At 43.9% G+C, this 23,982-nt stretch overlaps 1 protein-coding gene across 1 annotated transcript; it reads right to left on the bottom strand.

Moving 5' to 3' along the window:
- Nucleotides 1-315: 315 nt before the first annotated feature.
- Nucleotides 316-23,651, bottom strand: hmgn3 (high mobility group nucleosomal binding domain 3). Its single transcript, XM_078400243.1, has 6 exons — nucleotides 23,386-23,651; nucleotides 13,401-13,448; nucleotides 13,194-13,220; nucleotides 6,283-6,354; nucleotides 2,909-3,001; nucleotides 316-779 (listed from the first exon to the last, which is right to left on the bottom strand). The coding sequence occupies exons 1-6, from the start codon at nucleotides 23,401-23,403 to the stop codon at nucleotides 741-743; spliced, it is 297 nt and encodes a 98-aa protein (XP_078256369.1). The 5' UTR covers nucleotides 23,404-23,651; the 3' UTR covers nucleotides 316-740.
- Between the last annotated feature and the right edge of the window lie 331 nt (nucleotides 23,652-23,982).

Below are 23,982 nucleotides of genomic sequence, written 5' to 3'. Positions count from 1 at the left end.
TTGTAATCATGTGTTGTCTTTCTGCTTACTGGTTAACACACAAAAGCTTTTCATCGGGAGGGGGAAAAGGGGAGGGGGATGCTGCACCAATGCAGGAGAGGTTTGGGCCCAACGAGGTCCACTTGGTCTAGTATATATCCCTCTAAAACCTTCCCTATCGAAACACCTGTCCAAATGGCTTTCAAAATTCATAATTGTATCAGAAAGCTCATTTATCACCAATATAATAACCAAAAACCATTCAAATCGGTAGTGCAAATAATGGTTAAGGTAAACAAGTTACCTGAACATCACTAATTTGTCCAACAAGAAGAATTCTATAGTAAACAGATGGTTTATTGCAAATTAGACAAGCAGGTGATCACATCAAGTTTACTACATGTCACCATTCATTTATTGCTTTATATAAAAAAATTCAAAAACTGCAACCAAGATTACAACTCCACCTTTTAAATCATTTAAGCACTAAACACCACTGAAGAATTAAAGCCCATTGAACACCCCATCCAAAAGTATTCCAGGAGAATGCTAGTCAAAAACCTTTCCAATTATAAAACTGTACCTTTTTAAGCAGTGTAAGAAGTTACAAATTTCCCTATTTTTCTCAATGTGCTTCAGCATACATACACTAAAGTTACAACTAACCCTAAAAATAATTGTATTTACAAAATAGTTGATAAAAATATTTTCAATTCTACAAGGTGGTACACAAAAATCGACTGAAGTTGTTGATGGGTTTCTCAGTCAGTCTGTTCATTTGCAGATTCAGTTTTCTGCTCCTAGAAAAAACAATAGTGTTATTAAACACAATTATAAATTGGACAGTCAGCTTCGTTATAATCTAGCATTTCCAAAATTAGCTAAACTAACTTAGCATTTTAAACACAGTGCAAATTCACACAATGTAACAGACAGCAAACCCACCCATTTAAGTAATTTTGGTTATTTCTTTTAAATACCTGTATACTGCCTTTTGGGTTACGGAAATGTTCCCTTTCACAATTTACAAATACTTACCCTAAAATTTGAGATTGGGAATAAAATTCACTGGCACTGAATTAGAAAGGCAAATAAATCAACAAAATGATTTTTTTAACTCAATTCTTTCTTTACCTGTGCACAGGTGTTGAATTCATTGCCACTCAGGGCTGTGAAGGCCAACAGTGGATATTGATAAAAGTGGAGATTGACAGATTATTGATTAGTAAGTGTGTCACAGGTTATGGGGAGAAGGCAGGATAATGGGGTTGAGAGAGATAAATCAGCCATGACTGAATGGCGAGGCAGACTTGATGGGCCGAATGACCCATCCTTGAACGTATGATCCAGCTTTGTTACAGGAAAACATGATCTAGACTGTTTTAAGAAAATGTTTTACCCCCCCACCTCATAATGTGGGGATCGGCAGTAATTAATTTCATGGAGGTCCGTCTGATATCTGCAGTGCTAAACAGCACACTTACTTTATAGCAGATTGCAAATTGGCAAAGATTATTCAGGGTGCTCTCACTTGATGAATTATATAATCTGTTTGAATTAGGAGCTGAACAGAACAGCACTGAAAATTAATTCTTCCCTACCCCATAGAACTTAAAAAACAGCTTCTAAAAATTTAGGCTCGCTTATTTGTAATACCATATAAAAATACTTTGAAATAAAAGTAAGAGATCACCAAGATAAAAGATTCCTCTCAAAACAAGATGCATATTATAAACAGTAGGAACAAATATCATAAGGTCATAAGTGATAGGAGTAGAATTAAGCCATTCGGCCCAACAAGTCTACTCCGCCATTCAATTATGGCTGATCTATCTCTCCCTCCCTCCCAATCCCATTCTACTGCTTAAAGCCAATCTTTGACCAATTAGATCTACAATTCTGCTGCATCATCCATTTTGGGTGGTCACTGCATGCAAGATTTAAGATCAGGTTTTTGTTTTGCCATCTTAGTGTTCTGGGCACATTTTGGTATTTACATGTATGCAAGATTCAACATGGTTACGTATTTCATATATTATGCATTTAGATGCTGAAAATAATGTGATGAAGCATTTGTTTATCCACAATGGTGATGTGATATAACAAAGCCATTATTTATTTGAACCACATATGCCTTTACTGTTATAGGTACTACTCAATATTATTTTGTCCATGAGATGGAAGAGTCAAGCATGAATATTTCCAGAAGACGTGTGTTTATCATCTTTCCACTTTCAGGACTATAGTCTCTGGAATCTAGTTTAGAGATACAGCGCAGAAACAGGCCCTTCAGCCCACTGAGTCCTCACTGGCCAGTGATTCCCTTTGCACTAGGACTATCCTTCACACCAGGGACAATTTACAATTTTCCCAAAGCCAATTAACCTACATACCTGTACGTCTTTGGAGTGTGGGAGGAAACCGAAGATCTCGGAGAAAACCCACGCAGGTCACGGGGAGAACGTACAAACTCTGTACAGACGGCACCCGTAGTCAGGATCGAACCAGAGTCTCTGTAAGGCAGCAACTCTACCGCTGCGCCACCGTGCCGCCCGATGTTTTATGTGCACACGACCAATAAGAAACTCTTAAGATAGTGTAAACACTGCATTCAAAATCTTAATTACAGCATGAGGAATCTCTAAGTTTTAGTCATAACCAAGCAATCACAGCACACCATTATATATACACTGCAGACTTTTTACTATCGTACCCTTCACTGCCACATGCTCAACCTGCCCTTTCACTGACAGGGAGCTGGGAGGGATACTTCTAGCTGATGTCACACTAACAGAGGATCGTGAAACATGGATCTGCAACGAGTGTTGAGCAAAAACAAAACTGAACATGCAATCAAAATTCTCACACTTTGCATTAAAAAGTTTATAGTTTTAAGAAAACAAAAAAGTGTACGAGATGCAAGTTTTACCTGATCAGGCTTTGTTTCTCCATTCTGAGCAGACGCGGCCTCTTCCTTAGTTATCTTTTCTTTGGGCAGTTTCTTGGGCTTTGGGGAGGTCTTCTACGGAGAAAGAAAATAAGTTTAGAAAACACAATATGAAAAAACTGAACATTAAGTTCACACTGCAGGAAATATTGAACTCAAAACTTATATTCCATCACCTTCAGCTTTATAATTTTCAAAACTAGAGTCAAGGTTTCCATAGGTTGTAGCTTTCGTTCGGGTGTCAGGGGTTATGGGGAGAAGGCAGGAGAATGAGGTTAGGAGGGAGATAGATCAGCCATGATGGTAGAGTAGACATGATGGGCCGAATGGCCAAAATCTGCTCCTATCACTTATGACCTTATTTATGCACTACAAGCAACTCAAGATGAAGTATTTTAGTTGCTTTAACAGTCATGCAGCAGTAGGGCAGCATGGTGGTTCAGCGGTAGAGACCCTGGTTCAATCCTGACTACGGGTGCTGTCTGTAAGGAGTTTGCATGTTCTCCCCGTGACCCGCGTGGGTTCTCTCCGGTTTCCTCCCACACTCCAAAGATGTATAGGTTCGTAGCTTAATTGGCTCGGTATAATTGTAAATCATCCCTAGTGTGTGTAGGATAGTGTTAGCATGCAGGGATTGCTGGTCGGCGCGGACTCGGTGGGCTGAAGGTTCCGCTTCCGCACTCTAAACTAAACAGTTGTAGGTCCATAGCTTATTACTGCTTCAATTCTTAACGTCCCTTCAGGATTGTACACATCTACAAAGCACATCAGTTCGTTTACCTCAAACCTCTTCCCTGCCTATTTTCTTACATTTGCTATTTCCCCATATTACAAAATCCATGATGAATTGTGTTTTCACTCCGAGCACTTTCATATTGAGAACAATCTCATTTGTATTAAATCTTCTCTGAACCTTGTTCAAATAGAAATAGACCACCCATACGTGATTATTATCTTGGTTCATCTCTTGCCACAGAACTTCCATCTGCTCTAAAAGTTTGTCAGAGATGGACATCGAGATTGTAACTGCGAACCAAATATTGATTAGCAAACATTTCATTTTACCACTCATTTCACTTTCCAAAGCTCCATGTGTAAATAAAAGATCCCCTAATTCACAAACTTGCTCTTAAACAATTAACCTAACACCAACTGCAAAAGGTTCCCGCACCTCAACATTGATAATGGGACTTCCATTCCTTTGATGGCTAGTGTAAAATGTAGGACGCGCAAGAGCAAAATTTAAAACATCACTCTATCATACATTGCAAATTTATAATTTCCTTTGCCTTCACCCAACCTAATGACTGAGTTGAACTCCACACATAAAATGATTTCAGTCTGAATGCTTGCTTGTCAAAATAAACAAAAATCTTTAATCATTCGGACAATAGACAATAGGCGCAGGAGGAGGCCATTCGCCCCTTCGAGCCAGCACCGCCATTCATTGTGATCATGGCTGATCATACACAATCAGTACCCCGTTCCTGCCTAGCTCTCTTGAAAGCATCCAGAGAATTGGCCTCCATTGCCTTCTGAGGCAGAGAATTCACATATTTATAACTCTCTGACTGAAAGTTTTTCCTCATCTCCGTTCTAAATGGCCTACCATTGCAGATTGATTTTTGTATCAGGTTCTTCATTATAAAGCAATTGAAATCTGAAGACAGCAAATAACATTCATTTTGAATTAAAATTTAACGAGTTTGAAGCATTGGGACTTTATTTTGACTTATTCTGCACTGAAAGTACTCTTTTAGAGAAAAATTAAATCAGAACAATTCCACTACATTCCTAGAAAGGTGGGTGCATGGTCACTGTTTGAATTGGCTCCTCCAAGCTGCGTGCTAACACTAAGGTGGAAATTATCCTCCAAAAGGAATTTGAACAATGAGAGACAACCCTAAAAGCCAGCATTTGAAGTTTGCGTGACAAGCTTCACACAAGCAGCACAGCAATAGAGATGCTGCCTTACAGCACCAGAGACCTGGGTTTAATGCTGTCTCTACGGGGTTTGTACGGTCTCCCCGAGATCCGCGTAGGTTTTCCCCCGGAGCTCCAATTTCCTCCCACACTCCAAAGACGTGCAGGTTTGTAGGTTAATTGGCTTAGTAAAATTGTAAATTGTCCCTAGCGCGAGTAGGATAGTGTTTGCGTGAGGGGATCACTGGTCAGTACAGACTCAGTGGGCCGAAGGGCCCGTTTCCACGGTAAACTAAACATTGATAAATGCATTTATTACTGTTTGCTGCTTATACATGCAAACCAGGAAAGTCAGCTTCAAATACTTAGTCTGTGTTGGACATCTAGTCACAGGTGAGGCAATCAGGCTGCTCAATATAGCTCTGGGGCAGAAAAATACTCTTGAATGATTTCCACCCCAGCATCAGTGGGCGATGAACCTAAAGGCAGGCATGTGGATATCTGGGGCAGTCACGTCATTGGACTCATCTGCACAATCCTCCAAAGCAGCATAAACCCACCATTACATAGTGTGTCGGCTCTGCACCGCACAACCGTACGGACAAACCATCAGTGGCTGCCAGATATTGCTAGAAGCAAGCAGCTGCACAAGTCAGGATAGGAAATAAATCCTGTTTATAAATTAAGGTGATCATTAAATTTCAAATAGTGAAAGGCTTGGATAGAGTGGATGCGGAGAGTATGTTTCCATTAGTGGGAGAGTCTAGGACTAGAGATCATAGCCTCAGATTTAAAGGACATTCCTCTGGGAAGGAGATGAGGTGGAATTTCTTTGGACAGAGGGTGGTGAATCTGTGGAATTCTTTGCCAAAGAAGGCTGTGGAGGTCATCAATGGATATTTTTAAGGCAAAGGTAGGGCGGCACGATGGCGCAGCGGTAGAGTTGCTGCCTTACAGCGAATGCAGCGCCGGAGACTCAGGTTCGATCCTGACTACGGGCGCCGTCTGTACGGAGTTTGTACGTTCTCCCCGTGACCTGCGTGGGTTTTCTCCGAGATCTTCGGTTTCCTCCCACACTCCAAAGAAGTACAGGTTTGTAGGTTAATTGACTAGGTAAATGTAAAAATTGTCCCTAGTGTGTGTAGGATAGTGTTAATGTGCGGGGATCGCTGGGCGGTGCGGACTCGGTGGGCCGAAGGGCCTGTTTCCGCGCTGTATCTCTAAATCTAAAAAAAAAATCTAAATCTAGACAGGTTCTTGATTAGTACGGGTGTTAGTGGTTGTGGGGAGAAGGCAGGAGAATGGGGTTAGGTGGGAGAGATAGATCAGCCATGATTGAATGGCGGAGTTTGCTTGATGGGCCGAATGGCCTAATTCGGCTGCTCTCACTTGTGACCTTAGGACGGCAAAGTTTTGACAGTATAATTTCTTACCCTGCTACGTTTCTGCGGTTTGGAGTCTTCCTTTGGGACAGCAGCAGCAGCGGCCGCGGCAACAGCAGCACTCTATGATGGAAGTGTTAAACAATCCTTAAATTAATACAATAGACAATAGACAATAGGTGCAGGAGTAGGCCATTCAGCCCTTCGAGCCAGCACCGCCATTCAATGCGATCATGGCTGATCACTCTCAATCAGTACCCCGTTCCTGCCTTCTCCCCATACCCCCTCACTCCGCTATCCTTAAGAGCTCTATCCAGCTCTCTCTTGAAAGCATCCAACGAACTGGCCTCCACTGCCTTCTGAGGCAGAGAATTCCACACCTTCACCACCCTCTGACTGAAAAAGTTCTTCCTCATCTCCGTTCTAAATGGCCTACCCCTTATTCTCAAACTGTGGCCCCTTGTTCTGGACTCCCCCAACATTGGGAACATGTTATCTGCCTCTAATGTGTCCAATCCCCTAATTATCTTATATGTTTCAATAAGATCCCCCCTCATCCTTCTAAATTCCAGTGTATACAAGCCCAATCGCTCCAGCCTTTCAACATACGACAGTCCCGCCATTCCGGGAATTAACCTAGTGAACCTACGCTGCACGCCCTCCATAGCAAGAATATCCTTCCTCAAATTTGGAGACCAAAACTGCACACAGTACTCCAGGTGCGGTCTCACCAGGGCCCGGTACAACTGTAGAAGGACCTCTTTGCTCCTATACTCAACTCCTCTTGTTACGAAGGCCAACATTCCATTGGCTTTCTTCACTGCCTGCTGTACCTGCATGCTTCCTTTCATTGACTGATGCACTAGGACACCCAGATCTCGTTGAACTTCCCCTCCTCCTAACTTGACACCATTCAGATAATAATCTGCCTTTCTATTCTTACTTCCAAAGTGAATAACCTCACACTTATCTACATTAAACTGCATCTGCCATGTATCCGCCCACTCACACAACCTGTCCAAGTCACCCTGCAGCCTTATTGCATCTTTCTCACAATTCACACTACCCCCCAACTTAGTATCATCTGCAAATTTGCTAATGGTACTTTTAATCCCTTCGTCTAAGTCATTAATGTATATCGTAAATAGCTGGGGTCCCAGCACCGAACCTTGTGGTACCCCACTGGTCACTGCCTGCCATTCCGAAAGGGACCCATTTATCCCCACTCTTTGCTTTCTGTCTGTCAACCAATTTTCTATCCATGTCAGTACCCTACCCCCAATACCATGTGCCCTAATTTTGCCCACTAATCTCCTATGTGGGACCTTGTCGAAGGCTTTCTGAAAGTCGAGGTACACCACATCCACTGACTCTCCCTTGTCAATTTTCCTAGTTACATCCTCAAAAAATTCCAGTAGATTTGTCAAGCATGATTTCCCCTTCGTAAATCCATGCTGACTCGGAATGATCCCGTCACTGCTATCCAAATGCTCAGCAATTTCGTCTTTTATAATTGACTCCAGCATCTTCCCCACCACTGATGTCAGACTAACTGGTCTATAATTACCCGTTTTCTCTCTCCCTCCTTTCTTAAAAAGTGGGATAACATTTGCTATCCTCCAATCCACAGGAACTGATCCTGAATCTATAGAACATTGAAAAATGATCTCCAATGCTTCCACTATTTCTAGAGCCACCTCCTTAAGTACTCTGGGATGCAGACCATCAGGCCCTGGGGATTTATCAGCCTTCAGTCCCATCAGTCTACCCAAAACCATTTCCTGCCTAATGTGGATTTCCTTCAGTTCCTCCATCACCCTAGGTTCTCCGGCCCCTAGAACATTTGGGAGATTGTGTGTATCTTCCTCAGTGAAGACAGATCCAAAGTAACGGTTTAACTCGTCTGCCATTTCTTTGTTCCCCATAATAAAATCCCCTGCTTCTGTCTTCAAGGGACCCACATTTGCCTTGACTATTTTTTTCCTCTTCACGTACCTAAAAAAACTTTTGCTATCCTCCTTTATATTATTGGCTAGTTTACCCTCGTACCTCATCTTTTCTCCCCGTATTGCCTTTTTAGTTAACTGCCAAAACATACATTGAATCCCTGCATTGTTTTTACGCTAGGCTGGTGTAATTTGGGAGGGGGGGGGGGGGTGTTGGAGAGAAATCATGAATAATTTCTTGATTAGCACGGGTCTCAGAGGTTACGGGGAGAAGGCAGGAGATTGGGGTTGAGAGGGAGATAGATCAGCCATGATTGAATGGCGGAGTAGATTTAATGGGCCGAATGGCCCAATTCTGCTCCTCTTACTTGTGAACAAAAGAAGTCTAATTTTTCAATGGTTTAACAGTGCTTTATTGTCACGTGTGCGAAGTGCAAACGCAGAGTGAAATTCCTTTCTTACTCTAACAGGCCAGTAGCATATCACCTCACCACACCTTAGCAGTTGTACAGAAATAGGCGTCATTTTCCAAGTCCAGTCTGTGGTTTGGTTGCTACAAGAGGTGCCAGTTCCAGGCCAGCCCCAGGACCTCCAGCCACCGATACAGTTAAAAATACTCTGATCAGTATGTTATGTGATCTGACGAGTAGAGTTAAAAAATGAAAAACAATTCCATGTAGATGCTTGGAATAACAGGAAGAGGAAGGGAACAGGGACTTGGAGCTGGAGGGAACGATGGAAGGACTTTATCCGGATATGGTAGACACAAAATGTTGGAGTAACTCAGCGGGTCAGGCAGCAATTCAGGAGAGAAGGAATGGGTGACGTTTCGGGCCGATACCCTTCTTCAGACTGCACCTTACCAGGATATGGAATACCGTACAGACAAGAGTCACAAATGTGGCATAGCATATGGTATGCTTGTCTTTTAAGATTATTATTAAGGGCGGCACGGTGGCGCAGCGGTAGAGTTGCTGCTTTACAGCGAATGCAGCGCCGGAGACCCAGGTTCGATCCTGACTACGGGTGCTGTACTGTAAGGAGTTTGTACGTTCTCCCCGTGACCTGCGTGGGTTTTCTCCGAGATCTTCGGTTTCCTCCCACACTCCAAAGACGTACAGGTATGTAGGTTAATTGACTGGGTAAATGTAAAAATTGTCCCTAGTGTGTGTAGGATAGTGTTAATAGTGTTAGTGTGCGGGGATCGCTGGGCGGCGCGGACTTGGTGGGCCGAAAAGGCCTGTTTCCGCCCTGTATATATATGATATGATATGATTATTATTAAGATTATAATATAATATAACGTATAAGATTATTAAGGGGTTGGACACGTTAGAGGCAGGAAACATGTTCCCAATGTTGGGGGAGTCCAGAACAAGGGGCCATAGTTTAAGAATAAGGGGTATGAGAACTGAGATGAGGAAAAACTTTTTCAGTCAGAGAGTTGTGAATCTGTGGAATTCTCTGCCTCAGAAGGCAGAGGAGGCCAATTCTCTGAATGCATTCAAGAGAGAGCTAGATAGAGCTCTTAAGGATAGCGGAGTCAGGGGGTATGGGGAGAAGGCAGGAATGGGGTACTGATTGAGAATGATCAGCCATGATCACATTGAATGGCGGTGCTGGCTCGAAGGGCCGAATGGCCTCCTCCTGCACCTATTGTCTATTGTCTATTTATTGGTCGGGGCATTGAGTACAAGAGTCAGGAAGTCATGAGGCAGCTTTATTGGACTTTGGTTAGGCTGCATTTGGAGTATTGTGTGCAGTTCTGGTTGCCCCATTAAAGGAAGGATGTGGGTGCTTTGGAAAGGGTGCAAAAAAAGTTTTAGCAGAATGAATGATCAGATGCTGTTAGCTACAAGGGGAGATTGGACAAACTTGGATTGTTTTCTCTGGAATGTTGAAGTTTGAGGGGAGACCTGATAGAGGTACAGGCACCTTGTGATTTACACGTGCTTGATTTGGGTGCTTTTAGAATAAAGCGCTTGTCTAATTACTACCATCGCTTAATTTTTTCCGAAATAATGCACTCCAATTTATACCTGACAGCTTTCGAGGTCTTCTTGTAAGTTCAGTTTTTCTTAACAGAAAGAAAACTCAAGTGATTTCCTGCAGCTATTAGGTTATATGTTTAAATGTATCTTTCTTTGGGATATATTATACCAATTACAGAGCAAAAACAGGTAATTTATTCCTGTAATTTATTCTCTGACAATTAGCACCTTGAGGAGACTCAGTGACGCAGCGGTAGAGTTGCTGCCTTGCAGTGCCAGAGACCCAGGGTCGATCCTGACTATGGGTGCTGTCCTTGCGAAGTTTATACTTTCTCCCCGTGACCACGTAGCTTTTCTCCAGATGCTGCGGTTTCCTCCCACACTCCAAAGAACATACAGGTTTGTATGTTAATTTGGCTTCTGTAAACTGTAAATTGTCCCTAGTGTATAGGATAGTGCTAGTGTACGGGTTTATTGCTGGTCTGTGTGGATTTGGTGGGCCGAAGGACCTGTTATCTCCAAAACTAAAACATGAATTTCAGGTAAAGTGTTGGACAAATGAAAGGGAAAGTTTTACAATGTTATATGATGTGATTTACCCTCATTTCTATCAACTGGCTATGTAATCGCGTGCAGTCCCTGGCAAATGTTTGATTTATGCACTGCTTTTCAAGCTGGTAACCCCCACATAAAACACAAAGCTGCCTATATATAAAATTATGAGAGGCATAGATCGTCAGAAACTTTTTCTCAGGATGCAAATATCAAATGCATTTATATTTATATTACTAAAGCTCTCTGTCGCTGTGAGGGATGTTTGTTTGTTTGGCTGAGGTTTGTTAGTTTGGCCGCCTGTAGCGTGACAAATTGAGGACAACCTTACTCGCCTTTGCATTGGGAACCCTTTCATCCAAGTTTCATTCAAATTGGTCTTATATTTTTAACGTTAGAGAGATTTTAAAGTTTAAAAATTTGCTTAATAAACTGAAGCTTGGCAAGGTTCAGCGTGTGGTCACAGTGGGAGGGGGCGACCAATGAGGGAGGGAGCTGGAGCCGCCAGAGTGACGGGAGTGGTGGCCAATGGGGGGGGGGGGGGGTAGAATATTCTCATTCAAAAACAACAGTTTAGCTTAAAGAGGAAAAAAAAGCTCCGTTTAATTCATTCTTTCAAAAGAAAAGAGGGGATGGTGTGGGTGAGTGGGGGGGGGGGGAGGGGGGCAGTGGAGGGGAGGGGGGAGTGGAGGGTAGGGGGAGGAAGGGGAGTGGGGGGTGGAGGAGAGGAGGGGAAGGGGAGGGGGGAGTAGGGGTGGAGGAAGGGAGTGGGGGAGGGTGCTAGACCAATGAAGGAGAGGCTTTGGGTCCACGGCTCGCTCTGGCTGCAGCGCTGGCGGCACGGGGCCGAGGTGAGTGGCACCCTCCCCCCTTCCTTGTCCCCCCTCGCCCACCCACGGCCCCGGGAGACACTCAGTTGGAGGGTTGCCAGGCCCGCAGGATCGTCAGTTGGGGGAGGTTTGCCCCAGGAAAGATTTGGACCCTATGGGTCCACTTATGAGATGCATAGATAAACTAGATAGTCAGAAACCTTTTTCCCAGGATGCAAATATCAAATGCATAGCTTTATATAGCTAATAAGGTGAGAGACAGAGAGGTACAGGGCATTTACTTTATAAACAGTGCTGGGTGCCTGGAATGCACCTGGATGGTGCAGGCAATAACGATAGCAGCGTTTAAGATTTGTTTGGACATGGAGATGCCGGATAAGAGTTGGTCTTGATATTATGTTCAGCACAGACATTGTGGGCCGGGGGGCCTGTTCCTATGCTCTACTCTTCTATGTTCTACAATTAGGGCTTGTTGGATTGAGGCAAAAGCAATCAGGTGCTAAATGACAAACAAGAGGATACAATAAACTGATGAGACCAAGAAAATAGAAGATAGGTCATAATGAAAGGTCAACAAAACCTAATTAAAAAAGCAAGAGACGTTGCTGATCTGAAGTAGTGGGTGTGGACAATTCCCATGTGCACCCAGCTTTGACATACCAACCGGTGACAAAATGCAACTTCTATTTATAACTATTTGCAGTTACACATCGACTGAGAGGTAAGGGCAAAGTTTTCCCAGAATCTAATTAGGGATGTACATTGAGATAGCAGGAGAGAAGCATTTGAGCACATTTCTAGGCACGTTAGATTGGGCAAGGATCAATCAGCAGGTTCTCAAAGATAATCTCATTATTTTTAAACTCAACACTGGATTGTTACACTGGCTGCTTCATTTATGTCAGGTTGAAATTTTTTATATGAACTGGTTCATGAAAAGTTGTTCAACATAAAATCAAAATGTTAACCATGTAAGTAAGGAGGAGGGGGGGGACCTCATTGAAACGTACAGAATAGTGAAAGGCTTGGAAAGAGTGGATGTGGAGAGGATGTTTCCACAAGTGGGAGAATCTAGGACTAGAGGTCATAGCCTCAGAATTAAAGGAAGTCCTTTTAGGAAGGAGATGAGGAAGAATTTCTTTAGTCAGAGGGTGGTGAATCTGTGGAATTCTTTGCCACAGAAGGCTGTGGATGCAAAATCAGTGGATATATTTAAGGCAGAGATAGATAGATTCTTGATTCGTATGGGTGTCAGAGGTTATGGCGAGAAGGCTGGAGAATTGGGTTAGGAGGGGGAGATGGATCAGCCTAATTCTACTCCTATCACTTACGATTTTATGAATTTTTAATAACAGAACAAACTTCCATTTTTTTGTCCTATATCTCTCCACATCATCGTCTATATCTCTCGTTTCCCTCTTCCCTGACAGTCTGTAGAAGGGTCTCGACCCGAAACATCACCAATGCATTCTCTCCAGAGATGCTGCCCGTCCCGCTGAGTTACTCCAGCATTTTGTGTCTATCTTTGGGTTAAACCAGCATCTGCAGTTCCTTCCTACACATAGGACACACTTGTGCTGGACAAGTATTAAAGCAAGCACATCAATTTATTTTGTTTTTTAGCTTAGTTGTAAACTACTTACTTTCACCAATCTTTTAGATCTTCTGGGCTGCAAAATAAAAGTTTTTTTTAAAATACATTGAAACGATACAGAAGATAAGACGTTACTGTCATTAAACTTTCTTGGCATGGCCATGTTACTACAATTCAGCCATGAACACATAGTCGTGAGAACAGAGTATCACCAAATTGAACACTAAAAATGTAATCTGAAAACATTCAAGCTTACCTGCTTAACTCCTTTTGTATCCTGTTTTTGTTCGCTTTCATTTGGTGCCTGAAAAGACAATATCCCATTTAATGTCAATCTGTAATCTGCCCCATTGTGCAAGGATAAATTTAGGTTTTAAAGTTGCTGGCTACTCTAACTTTCCACCCAGAGAGAGCAGTAAACACAGCATTCTCTCTTTCTACTTTTTAAAAAGGGAAACAGTGTGCACCTGTACACATTACCAGCTGACAACAGAAAATTTGACACATCACGATGCAGGCCTAGTAGAGCCAATGCCTTACAGCGCCAGTAACCCAGGTTCAATCCACATCTCCAGTGTCACCACTGATGACTTTGCACGTTTTCCCTTTGACTGCACTTCCTCCAGGTGCTCTGGTTTTCTCCCACATCCCGAAGACATCAATGGTTCAATCGTGCTTTATTGTCACATATGCACTGCACAGTGACATTGTTTTGCATAGATTACACAGGCACGAGTCCCCATATTTCGCAGCATTCACAAAAAGTCCAAAGTCCGGTCGGTCCACGCGCTCGATGTACTGGAGCGGCTCCCAAACCAGGCAATCCCTAGACGGCTGCAGGGCCTCCTCCGTCACCCTCGACTGGCTTGGTCCGCGAATCGACGCCCTACCGCCTTTGTGTCCAGGGGGCGCCTCTTGCAGCCGACTTTGATGGTTCTGGAGACAACACCCCGGTCACTCTCCTAACGGCCCACTCCTCGCGTCCGTCATCGCCAGCGGCTCCCTTCTCCTCGGCTCTCCGCTCTTCGGGGTCGAGCTCGGTTGTGTCCGAGCTTCTCCCATGCACGGTAAGTTAAACGGCCACTGTAAATTGTCCTAGCGTATAGGCGAGTCTTAGAATCTGGGACCCAGGGGGCTGAGATGGAGTTGATGGGAAAGTGAGGAGAATGGCAGGAAGAGCGCCATGCAATCCCATATCCACCATTCTCAATTACTTCACTACTCAATTCCACTACTTCCATAATTCCACTACTCCCTAAACTTTGCCGTTTTGATCGAACAGTATTTGGAATAAAAGACTCATAGAGTATCAGTTAAACAGAATCCAGCTGCCTTGCAGTGACTATGCTATCAATAGTCTACACTAACTTGGTGTTGAATTCAGATTTGCATGCAAAACAATAACATTTCAGCATTTTTTTTAAAATGTAATCTTTAGGGGACAGAGGATTTATTCGATTATCAGACCTCCCAACATTTGATTTTACAAATTCATAATTTTACATCAAAATTCATAATATGGCGCGTAATGCAACTTTTCAGCAAAAAAAAGTATACACGCCAAATGCACGTACACATTGCGCTACATTCATGTGTGAAAAATGACTATTATTTCCAGCAGTCTGTAGTTCTTGGACTACATGTACAATGTCAGGCCTATCATGAGTATATTCTGCTATTTATAGAAAGGATATTGAACAGAAATACTTTTTACAACACAAAGAAAAAATTGCTTTGTTTTGTTTTTTCTATTTTGCTTTTTCCTTACACATCCCAATTCTTTTGGTATTGAGTAAAAGAACAATGGTCATAAAATGTATGACTAAGTTATGAAGAAAGAGTTTCATTTAAAACTGCACATGCCTAATTTAATTGAAGACACACTTGCTCCAGTGGTCTTCAACAGCAAATCACAATGGTCCATACCACCCCCCCCCACTCTTCCCCCCACCTCCACTCCCCCTCCCCCTCCCATCCCATCCCCACCCCCCTCCATTCACCAACCCCATCCCCTCTCAACATCAATGGGCCTCACGTTACGCGAGGCATGCTTTTTGCAGAAAAATGTCAGGCGAAATCGGAATGGTGGAAATAAAATAAGAAAGCGGAAACTTTCCGCCAAATTCGGAAGGGTTGGGAAGTCTGGATTATCATCGCTAAAAACTCCAAGCATCAATTAATGAGAGGAGAAACACTATCCCTCCATACACCATAAAGATGTAGACCAAGTTCAAGTTATAGGAGCAGAATGAGGCCATTCAGCCCATCAAGTCTACTCCGCCATTCAATCATGGCTGATCTTCCCCTGCCTTCTTGCCATAACCCTGACACCCGTACTACTCAAGAACCTGTCAATCTACGCCATAAAAATATCAATTGACTTGGCCTCCACAGCCTTCTGTGGCAATGAATTCCACAAATACACCACCCTGATTAAAAAAATTCCGCCTCATCTCCTTTCTAAAGGTACGTCCTTTCATTCTGGAGCTGTGGCCTTTGGTCATAAGATTGCAAGGGAGCAGGCAAAACATATAGGTGGTATTCTGTGTAGCAAAGTTTGCCACCTTCCATTTTAGATCTTGGAAGGACTTACAGTCAGAAGACTTTCCTAATGGCAAAAAAAAAACAAGAAGCTGTGGAGGAGCAAGAATGGCTGTGCACAAATCACTAAAAGCAAGCACAGATAGATAGAAATAAAATAATAAAAAGGGAACACTAATCTGTACCACAAGAAAATCAAAACACAAGTGGAAAAGTGGCTTCAGACGTACTGAGGTAATTGAGAAAGATGTGTTAGAATGTCAGCAAAGCCTGAAGGGTGAGAGTATGGAGATGATGCTAAAAAAATTGGCTTGAATTCCCAGCTGCGCAACAGGGTGATCTAAATAGTGTTTAAAATGATAAAAGGGTTTGATGTTTATACACAGGGGTGTGCCTGCAAAAAGAACCTAGAACAAAGGCATGAGATTCTAAAATTAGAGCTGAACCATGTCGGAATGAAGGCAGGCGGCACCTTTTCCACACCCAGCATAGGTAATGTAGAAGTTCTCTCGGTCTTTAAGCTGTGAGCATTGGATGGTATGGGGACTTTTTGAAACCAGTTCAAATGCCTTTCAGTAGAGCGCAAATAGGGAGGGAAGACAAGTACAAGGAACTATTATGGAGACCTGCCCCTTAATCCAGCTTGAACCAAATAAGCAGTGTCCTTTGGACTGAAGAACCTTCTCTCATTTTTGATGTTCATGTCCTGTCAATGACAGACACAACCTTCTCCAACATTAATATTCTCCATTAACTCCTTTATATTGGCATTGATATAGACACTGCATCCACCTTCATCAAGGCTGTCAATAAAAGGGAGATATAACATAGAAGTGGGCACATCTACCCATTGAGTCTGTGCCAACCATCAAACACCCAGATATATTAACCACGTTAAGGTAGGGAAATAAAGGAAATACACATGGTCACAGGAAGAAAGTGAAAACCAGAGATAACAAAAAGCCCTGATTTGGATTGGTGAGGCAACACCGAGCTGCCCTTATTCTAAGAAGAGATGAGCAGTGGGAAGAAGGCCTTGTGTGGACAGGGTCTTGCCCAGTTTTACCCATGTTTCCATCAGCCTGATATTCCACAGTCCACTGGAACTGATCTCTGGCACTGTCAGTAAATGCTGTCTTTTGGAATGTAATATTATCTGGATGGCTACAGATGCCCAGCAAAGGCTATCTGTGGCGGCACGGTGGCGCAGCGGTAGAGTTGCTGCCTTACAGCGAATGCAGCGCCGGAGACTCAGGTTCAATCCTGACTACGGGCGCCGTCTGTACGGAGTTTGTACGTTCTCCCCGTGACCTGCGTGGGTTTTCTCCGAGATCTTCGGTTTCCGCCCACACTCCAAAGACGTACAGGTATGTAGGTTAATTGACTGGGTAAATGTTAAAATTGTCCCTAGTGTGTGTAGGATAGTGTTAATGTGCGGGGATCGCTGGACGGCGCGGACACGGTGGGCCGAAGGGCCTGTTTCCGCGCTGTATCTCTAAATCTAAATCTAAAAAAAAATCTATCCACCAATTCTCTTAACTTGGTTGGCCAGGGATCTAACTGTACGACTGACCTTTCCAGAGAACTGAACAAGACTGTAATCTCACAACCCTTTTGTAACTGGAAGATCGCCATTACAGAAGATCCTGGCCGCAACAATTCTGCTGAACGGCAGGAAATATATTGTACTGCGCAGTGCGAGTGAAGCTGTGGCCTCCACTGCCGTCCTAGTATTCCTTCCAAACTTCTCCAGGCTTGACCCTCCAAACCACATGTAGTACAGACATCGGGGGGAGATCAACTAAACTGTCAACTATATACAAGTGGAAACATTCGAGCAAGGGAATTAAGGTTTTCAGCCAAGCAAGCATCCCATTGATTGTGGAGGAAGGAACTGCAGATGCTGCTTTACACCGAAGATAGGCACAAAATGCTGGAGTAACTCAGCAGGACAGGCAACGTCTCTGGAGAAAAGGAATGGATGACGTTTCAGGTCGAGACCCATCTTCAGACTTCCCATTGATTGTTTGAAGAAGGATCTCGACCCGAAAGGTCACACATTCCTTTTCTCCAGAGATGCTGCTTGACCCGCTGAGTTAGTCCAGCATTTTGAGTGTATCGCATTGACAAGGTTGCAACAACAAAAAAATGATAATGAAGGAAACCATGTGGACCTCTATCTGGTCTGCAGGCACAGTCTCGTGCCACTAAGTAACATCGGTCACCATATGGCATAGGGTTTCCATGTTCACTCTAATCCGCAGACTTGCATCGCACCATGTTCCTCATATGATTCAATGGTACTTTTTTTGGCTGACATACACAGGTACAGTGAGATTCATTTCTGTATCAGGTCATAAGGAATAGGAGTAGAATTAGGCCATACGGCCCATCAAGTCTACTCCGCCATTCAATCATGGCTGATCGATCTCTCCCTCCTAACCCCATTCTCCTGCCTTCTCCCCATAACCTCTGACACCCGTACTAATGTATTACTAACACCTGTACAAATCTAAACAGTTCAGTACAAGTATGGGTAGACACAAAAAGCTGGAGTAACTCAGCGGGTCAGGCAGCATCTCTGGAGAGAAGGAGCGGGTGACATTTCGGGTCGAGACCCTTCTTCAGACTGAAATTCAGTACAAGTGTGGTGTTTAGACAGCCCAATTATCATGCGTTTTAATCTCTCATCTCACTCACCAACTTGAAGGTCCTCTCCCAGACTGTTTACCACCCCCCCCCATACAACATCAATCCAATGGCTCACCCCAAGTGCTAACTGATACTCTCAGCTCAGCTACATAAAGTTATCATTTATTTCCGCCTATCCCAAGTGATCCCTTCCCTCTTCCACAACCATCCCCTCTTCCCAAGAAAGCCAATGCACTGTTTTTGCTCAAATTGTAAAAGCGAGATTTAGATTCCTAAATCTATAATAAAATTACACACTCGGTGACAAGGATTGCCGAATGAGATACTGAAGCCAGTCCTGCTTTAAAATTAAAATCCAAAATTTTGGGCCATTGGCCAAAGTAAATATTTTCACATGAAACTCACTCAAAATGTTAGTATCTGTTCTCAATCCCCTGCTCCAGTTCTGTGGGCCTCTTCACATGCATCTACAAAACTCCACAAGTTGCTTGATCTTTTAAATAACCATTCCCCTTTCTACTTGGATCTATCTTTATTCCCTCCACAAACCACATCCCTACCCCACTAGTTCACCAATGCATTGATGATTGACTTGCAGTGTTAAATATTTCTTCACTGGCTTGCTCAGTGTTTTCAGCATTTCTGTTACATAGAAAAATAGGTGCAGGAGTAGGCCATCCAGCCCTTCGAGCCAGCGCCGCCATTCAATATGATCATGGCTGATCATCTAAAATCAGTACCCCGTTCCTGCTTTTCCCCCATATCCCTTGCTTCCTTTAGCCTGAAGAGCTAAATCTAACTCTCTCTTAAAAACATCCAGTGAATTGGCCTCCACCGTTTTCTGTGACAGACAATTCCACAGATTCACAACTCTCTGGGTGAAGTTTTTCCTCATCTCATTGCTAAATGGCCTACCCCTTATTCTTAAACTGTGACCCCTGGTTCTGGACTCCGCCAACATCGGGAACAATTTTCCTGCATCTAGCCTGTCCAATCCTTTTAGAATTTTATATTTTCTACAAGATCTCCTCTCATTTTCCAGTGAATACAAGCCCAGTCGACCCATTCTTTCATCAGATTTCCATTTGCAGTTTCTTTCTTCCTCACACCTCCCCTCTCCTCCAATTGTAATATCATGCATTACTCCAATACACACCATCCATTAACAACGTCCAACAACAGCCCAAAATACTAAAATCCTTCATCTAATACATTGTTTCTTTGCTCTACCGTCAAGCAATCTCTTCAAATGGTTACCCGAAACTCCCATGATAATTACTGTCTCTTTGCCCTCACTGAAATTCCACTCCCTCCCCACACCCTCTGTCCCAAAGCTTTTGGCTGCCTCAGTTCAGCGGCCACCATGGACTTCTACCAAGAGTTTTTTCCTGAAACAGGGACCTGACTATTTCTCGCTGGCCTGGCAAGCTTGTTCTCCCATTAAACAGCAACTCCTTGGGTTATCTCAACTCCAGAGTTCATGCAAGCCATGTGGATCTAAGCTACGACTTTTACTTTTTGCAACTCTGGTCCCTTTCCTCACCATTGCTTTGCTGCTATATTGCTCACTGTCTTCAAAACACAAAGTGCTGGAGGAACTCAGCGGGCCAGGCAGAATCTGTGAATGGAATGGGCAGGCAATATTTCAGGTCTGGACGCTTCTTGGGATGGAAATCATCCATCCACTCCCTCCGCCTGATCCACTGCGAACCTCCACAGATGCTGCCTAACCCACCAAGTTCCTCCAGCATTTTGTTTTTTGCTCAAAATTCCAACAATTCCAATTTCTCGTGCCCCTCGTTGACTGTATGGCTGATAATTCACAGTCTATCAATGCATCAAGGGTACTTCATTGTCACGTCTACCCAAGTACAGTGATTTTTTTTCTCCATACAGTTCAGTGACAGTCCTACTATACATTAAGCACAATCATAGTAAATCACAATCATACTATACATTAAGCACAATCATACTGCAATATAGTAGACCACACTGAGTCAGTACACCAGTACACCAGAATCATGTTTTAGACACCACCATGTAACTTGGAAGTTACAATCATTAAAAAAATGTTAGACTTAACTTGGCCGACAAGGCCCATTGTCCTGGCAACAGCATTGGCTTAGAATGCAAGGGATTGCATCATCTTTGCTCCAAATTTCCACCTTTGCTTCTTCCCTTCAATAATACATCTACATCAACTCCAAATTCATTTTAGGGTCTAGACTACAAGTCCACGGTGGTGCAGTGGTAGAGTTGCTGCCTTACAACACCAGAGACCCGGGTTCGATCCTGACTACGGGTGCTTGTCTGTATGGAACATTTTCCCCGTGACCTGCGTGGGTTTTCTACGGGCACTCTGGTTTGCTCCCACACTCCAAAGACGTACAGGGTTTGTAGGTTAATTGGCTTTGGGAAAGATAGCAAACTGTCCATAGTGTGTAGGATAGTGTTCGTGCACGGAGATCGCTGGTCGGCGCAGACTCAGTGGCCTGCTAGTAGGAATGAGTGACGTTTCGGGTCGAGCGTCCGAAGAAGGGCCTCGGCCCGAAACGTCACCCATTCCTTCTCTCCAGAGATATCGTCTGTCCTGCTGAGTTACTCCAGTATTTTGTGTCTATCTTCGGTGTAAACCAGCATCTGCAGTTCCTTCGGACAAACCTCAGGACTCAAAGAGCTCACACATTTCAATAGTCAACAACTAGCACTTGGCTTCTTCCCCCACATGCCCCATTATTCAATCCTGTCACAATGCTTCCCAGAAATAGACACAAAACGCTGGAGTAACTCAGTGGGGGACAGGAGAGAAGGAATGGGCGACGTTTCGGGTCAAGACCCTTCTTCAGACCTGAAACATCACCCATTCCTTCTCTCCAGCCGCTGAGTTACATAGAAAATGGGTGCAGGAGGAGGCCATTTGGCCCTTCGAGCCAGCACTGCCATTCATTGTGATCATGGCTGATCATCTACAATCAGTCACCTGTGCCTGCCTTCTCCCCATATCCTCTTGGTTCAACATTACTCCAGCATTTTGTGTCTATCTTCGGTTTGAACCAACAGCATCTGCAGTTCCTTTTGCGGTTGCAGCTCCTAGACTGTGGAACAGCATCCCACTTCCCATCAGCACTGCCCCCTCCATCGACTCCTTTAAGTCCAGACTCAAAACCTATTTCTACTCCCTAGCGTTTGAGGCCCTCTGAGGGGGCCGCTGTAAATTCTTTTATTCTTGTGATATTCTTGCTATTGAGGGAGTGCAGCGGAGGTTTACTAGGTTAATTCCCGGAATGGCGGGACTGTCGTATGGTGAAAGACTGGAGCGGCTAGGCTTGTATACACTGGAATTTAGAAGGATGAGAGGGGATCTTATCGAAACATATAATATTATTAAGGGGTTGGGGTTAGAGGCAGGAAACATGTTCCCAATGTTGGGGGAGTCCAGAACCAGGGGCCAGTTTAAGAATCAGGGGTAGGCCATTTAGAATGGAGACGAGGAAAAACTTTTTCAGTCAGAGAGTTGTAAATCTGTGGAATTCTCTGCCTCAGAAAGCAGTGGAGGCCAATTCTCTGAATGCATTCAAGGAAGAGCTAGATAGAGCTCTTACGGATAGCGGAGGAGTAAAGGGGTATGGGGAGAAGGCAGGAACGGGGTACTGATTGAGAATGATCAGCCATGATCACATTGAATGGCGGTGCTGGCTTGAAGGGCCAATAGGTGCAGGGGTAGACCATTCGGCCCTTCGAGCCAGCATCGGTGGCACCGTGGCGCATCGGTAGAGTGTCTGCCTTACAGCGAATGCAGCGCCGGAGACTCAGGTTCGATCCTGCCACGATGGATCGTTGAATGTCTGTACGGAGTTTGTACGTTCTCCCCGTGACCTGCGTGGGTTTTCTCCGAGATCTTCGGTTTCCTCCCACGCTCCAAAGACGTGCGGGTATGTAGGTCAATTGACTGGGTAAAATGTAAAAATTGTCCCTAGCGTGCGTAGGATAGTGTTAATGCGCGGGGATCGCCGGGCGGCGCGGACCCCGGTGGGCCGAAGGGCCTGTTTCCGCGCTGTACCTCTAAATCTAAAAAGAAATCTAAAATCGCCATTCAACGAGCCTATTGTCTAAACTGTTTATGTATGTGTTGCGTGCTACTATTGTACGTTATTTTCTTGTACCTGCACCGACCGATGTGATTGATGTGCAGCACTTTTTGGTCAAGGTGGGTTGTGTACAAAAATGTGCCCTACAAATAAAACTGACCTGACTTAACTGCACGAGGCACCTGGTTTGAATTCCCCCCCCCTTTGCAACTCATGAACCTTGAGGAGGACGCGTGGACGCGCCGCGGCGCTCGCGCCCGCGCGGGGGGGGGGGGGGGAGGCGCGCGCGCGCGCGGCTGAGAGTGAGTGGCAGGTCCATACGGGTTCCGCTGGGGGAGCCCAGAGACGCGGAGATTAGTTTTTAAACATGGCTCTATAGCCCCCCTTTTGCAAAGAGGAGGAGGAGGAGGAGGGTTTCATAAACAAACAAAAAACTCCGCGCATTCCCCTCTTTGCAAAACATGCATCAAATTGCAAAAGCACATCGTTGCATTTGATGACAAATTACGTGCAAAGATTTTTTTTTTTTTTTTAAACAAAAATGCACGAAGGCGAGAATGCAAAAGGTATTAGATTAGGTACAGCATTTTCCAAAAAGTGAAGACATACCCACATTTGCTTCAAACATCATGGAGGGGCGAGCGAAAGGCGCCCAGACCATTCGAAAAATCATTTGCAATTTAATTACTGCGCCACTCTTTCATTTTAAAAAAAAATATATATATATTTTTAAAAAGTTTCTCAAATTAGAAACCACAAAATAAAACACAATTTTAAAACTGTGCACTTGATAAACGCGATTTAAAAAAAAAAATCTATAAATGTGCCATAAATTATAATAGCTACACGTTGCAAAAAAAAAAATTTGAAAAACAACAACCCCCACACACATTATTGGTGCGTTTTAAAATTACGGGCGGGGGGAAATTAAAAAAAAAATAACATTGCAGTCAAACTTACCGTCCTTTTCAGGGGCATGATTGCAAAAAGCGGGCAGAGAGAGAGAGAGAGGGTTGCACTACCACAGCCAAGCGTTTGCAACCGCTGTTGTAAGTTTCACGTTCCCGATCAATTTCTAAACACCTTGCTAATCGGATGATAATGTCATTCTGAGCAGATGCAAATGGAGTGCAAGGAGAGTCAGCTCTGGAGTGGTGGGGATTCGAACGTGGTCCCGCCTGCCTGCACGCCCCCAGGGCCAATGCCTCTTTTGGTGAAAGGACAGCGTCCCTTTGATGCCTGCCAACCCCACCTACAGTTACACTTACACTTTAGGGATTGGTTCTTCAATTTGCAATATTGACTTATTCCACTCCCCCTCTCTCCCCTTTCGAAATTAATGCGATTTATTTGAAATTTGAAATGAAATTGCAAGGGGGGATGTGGTCGGGGGACCTCGTCTCAGCTTGTGTTTTGCACACAGAATGCCAGCTCGCTGCAATTGCATTTGCACATCCAATCACAACGGTGGGAAAGATGCAATTGCCTGGTTGGACATTTTGAATCTTTTTCTTTTTTTTGAAAAAAAAAAAAAATCAAACATGTTATGCAAAATAG

The sequence above is a fragment of the Rhinoraja longicauda genome, chromosome 5, assembly GCF_053455715.1.
Source record: "Rhinoraja longicauda isolate Sanriku21f chromosome 5, sRhiLon1.1, whole genome shotgun sequence".
NCBI classification, from domain to species: Eukaryota; Metazoa; Chordata; class Chondrichthyes; order Rajiformes; family Arhynchobatidae; genus Rhinoraja; species Rhinoraja longicauda.
This window is presented reverse-complemented; position numbering and strand designations above follow the sequence as displayed.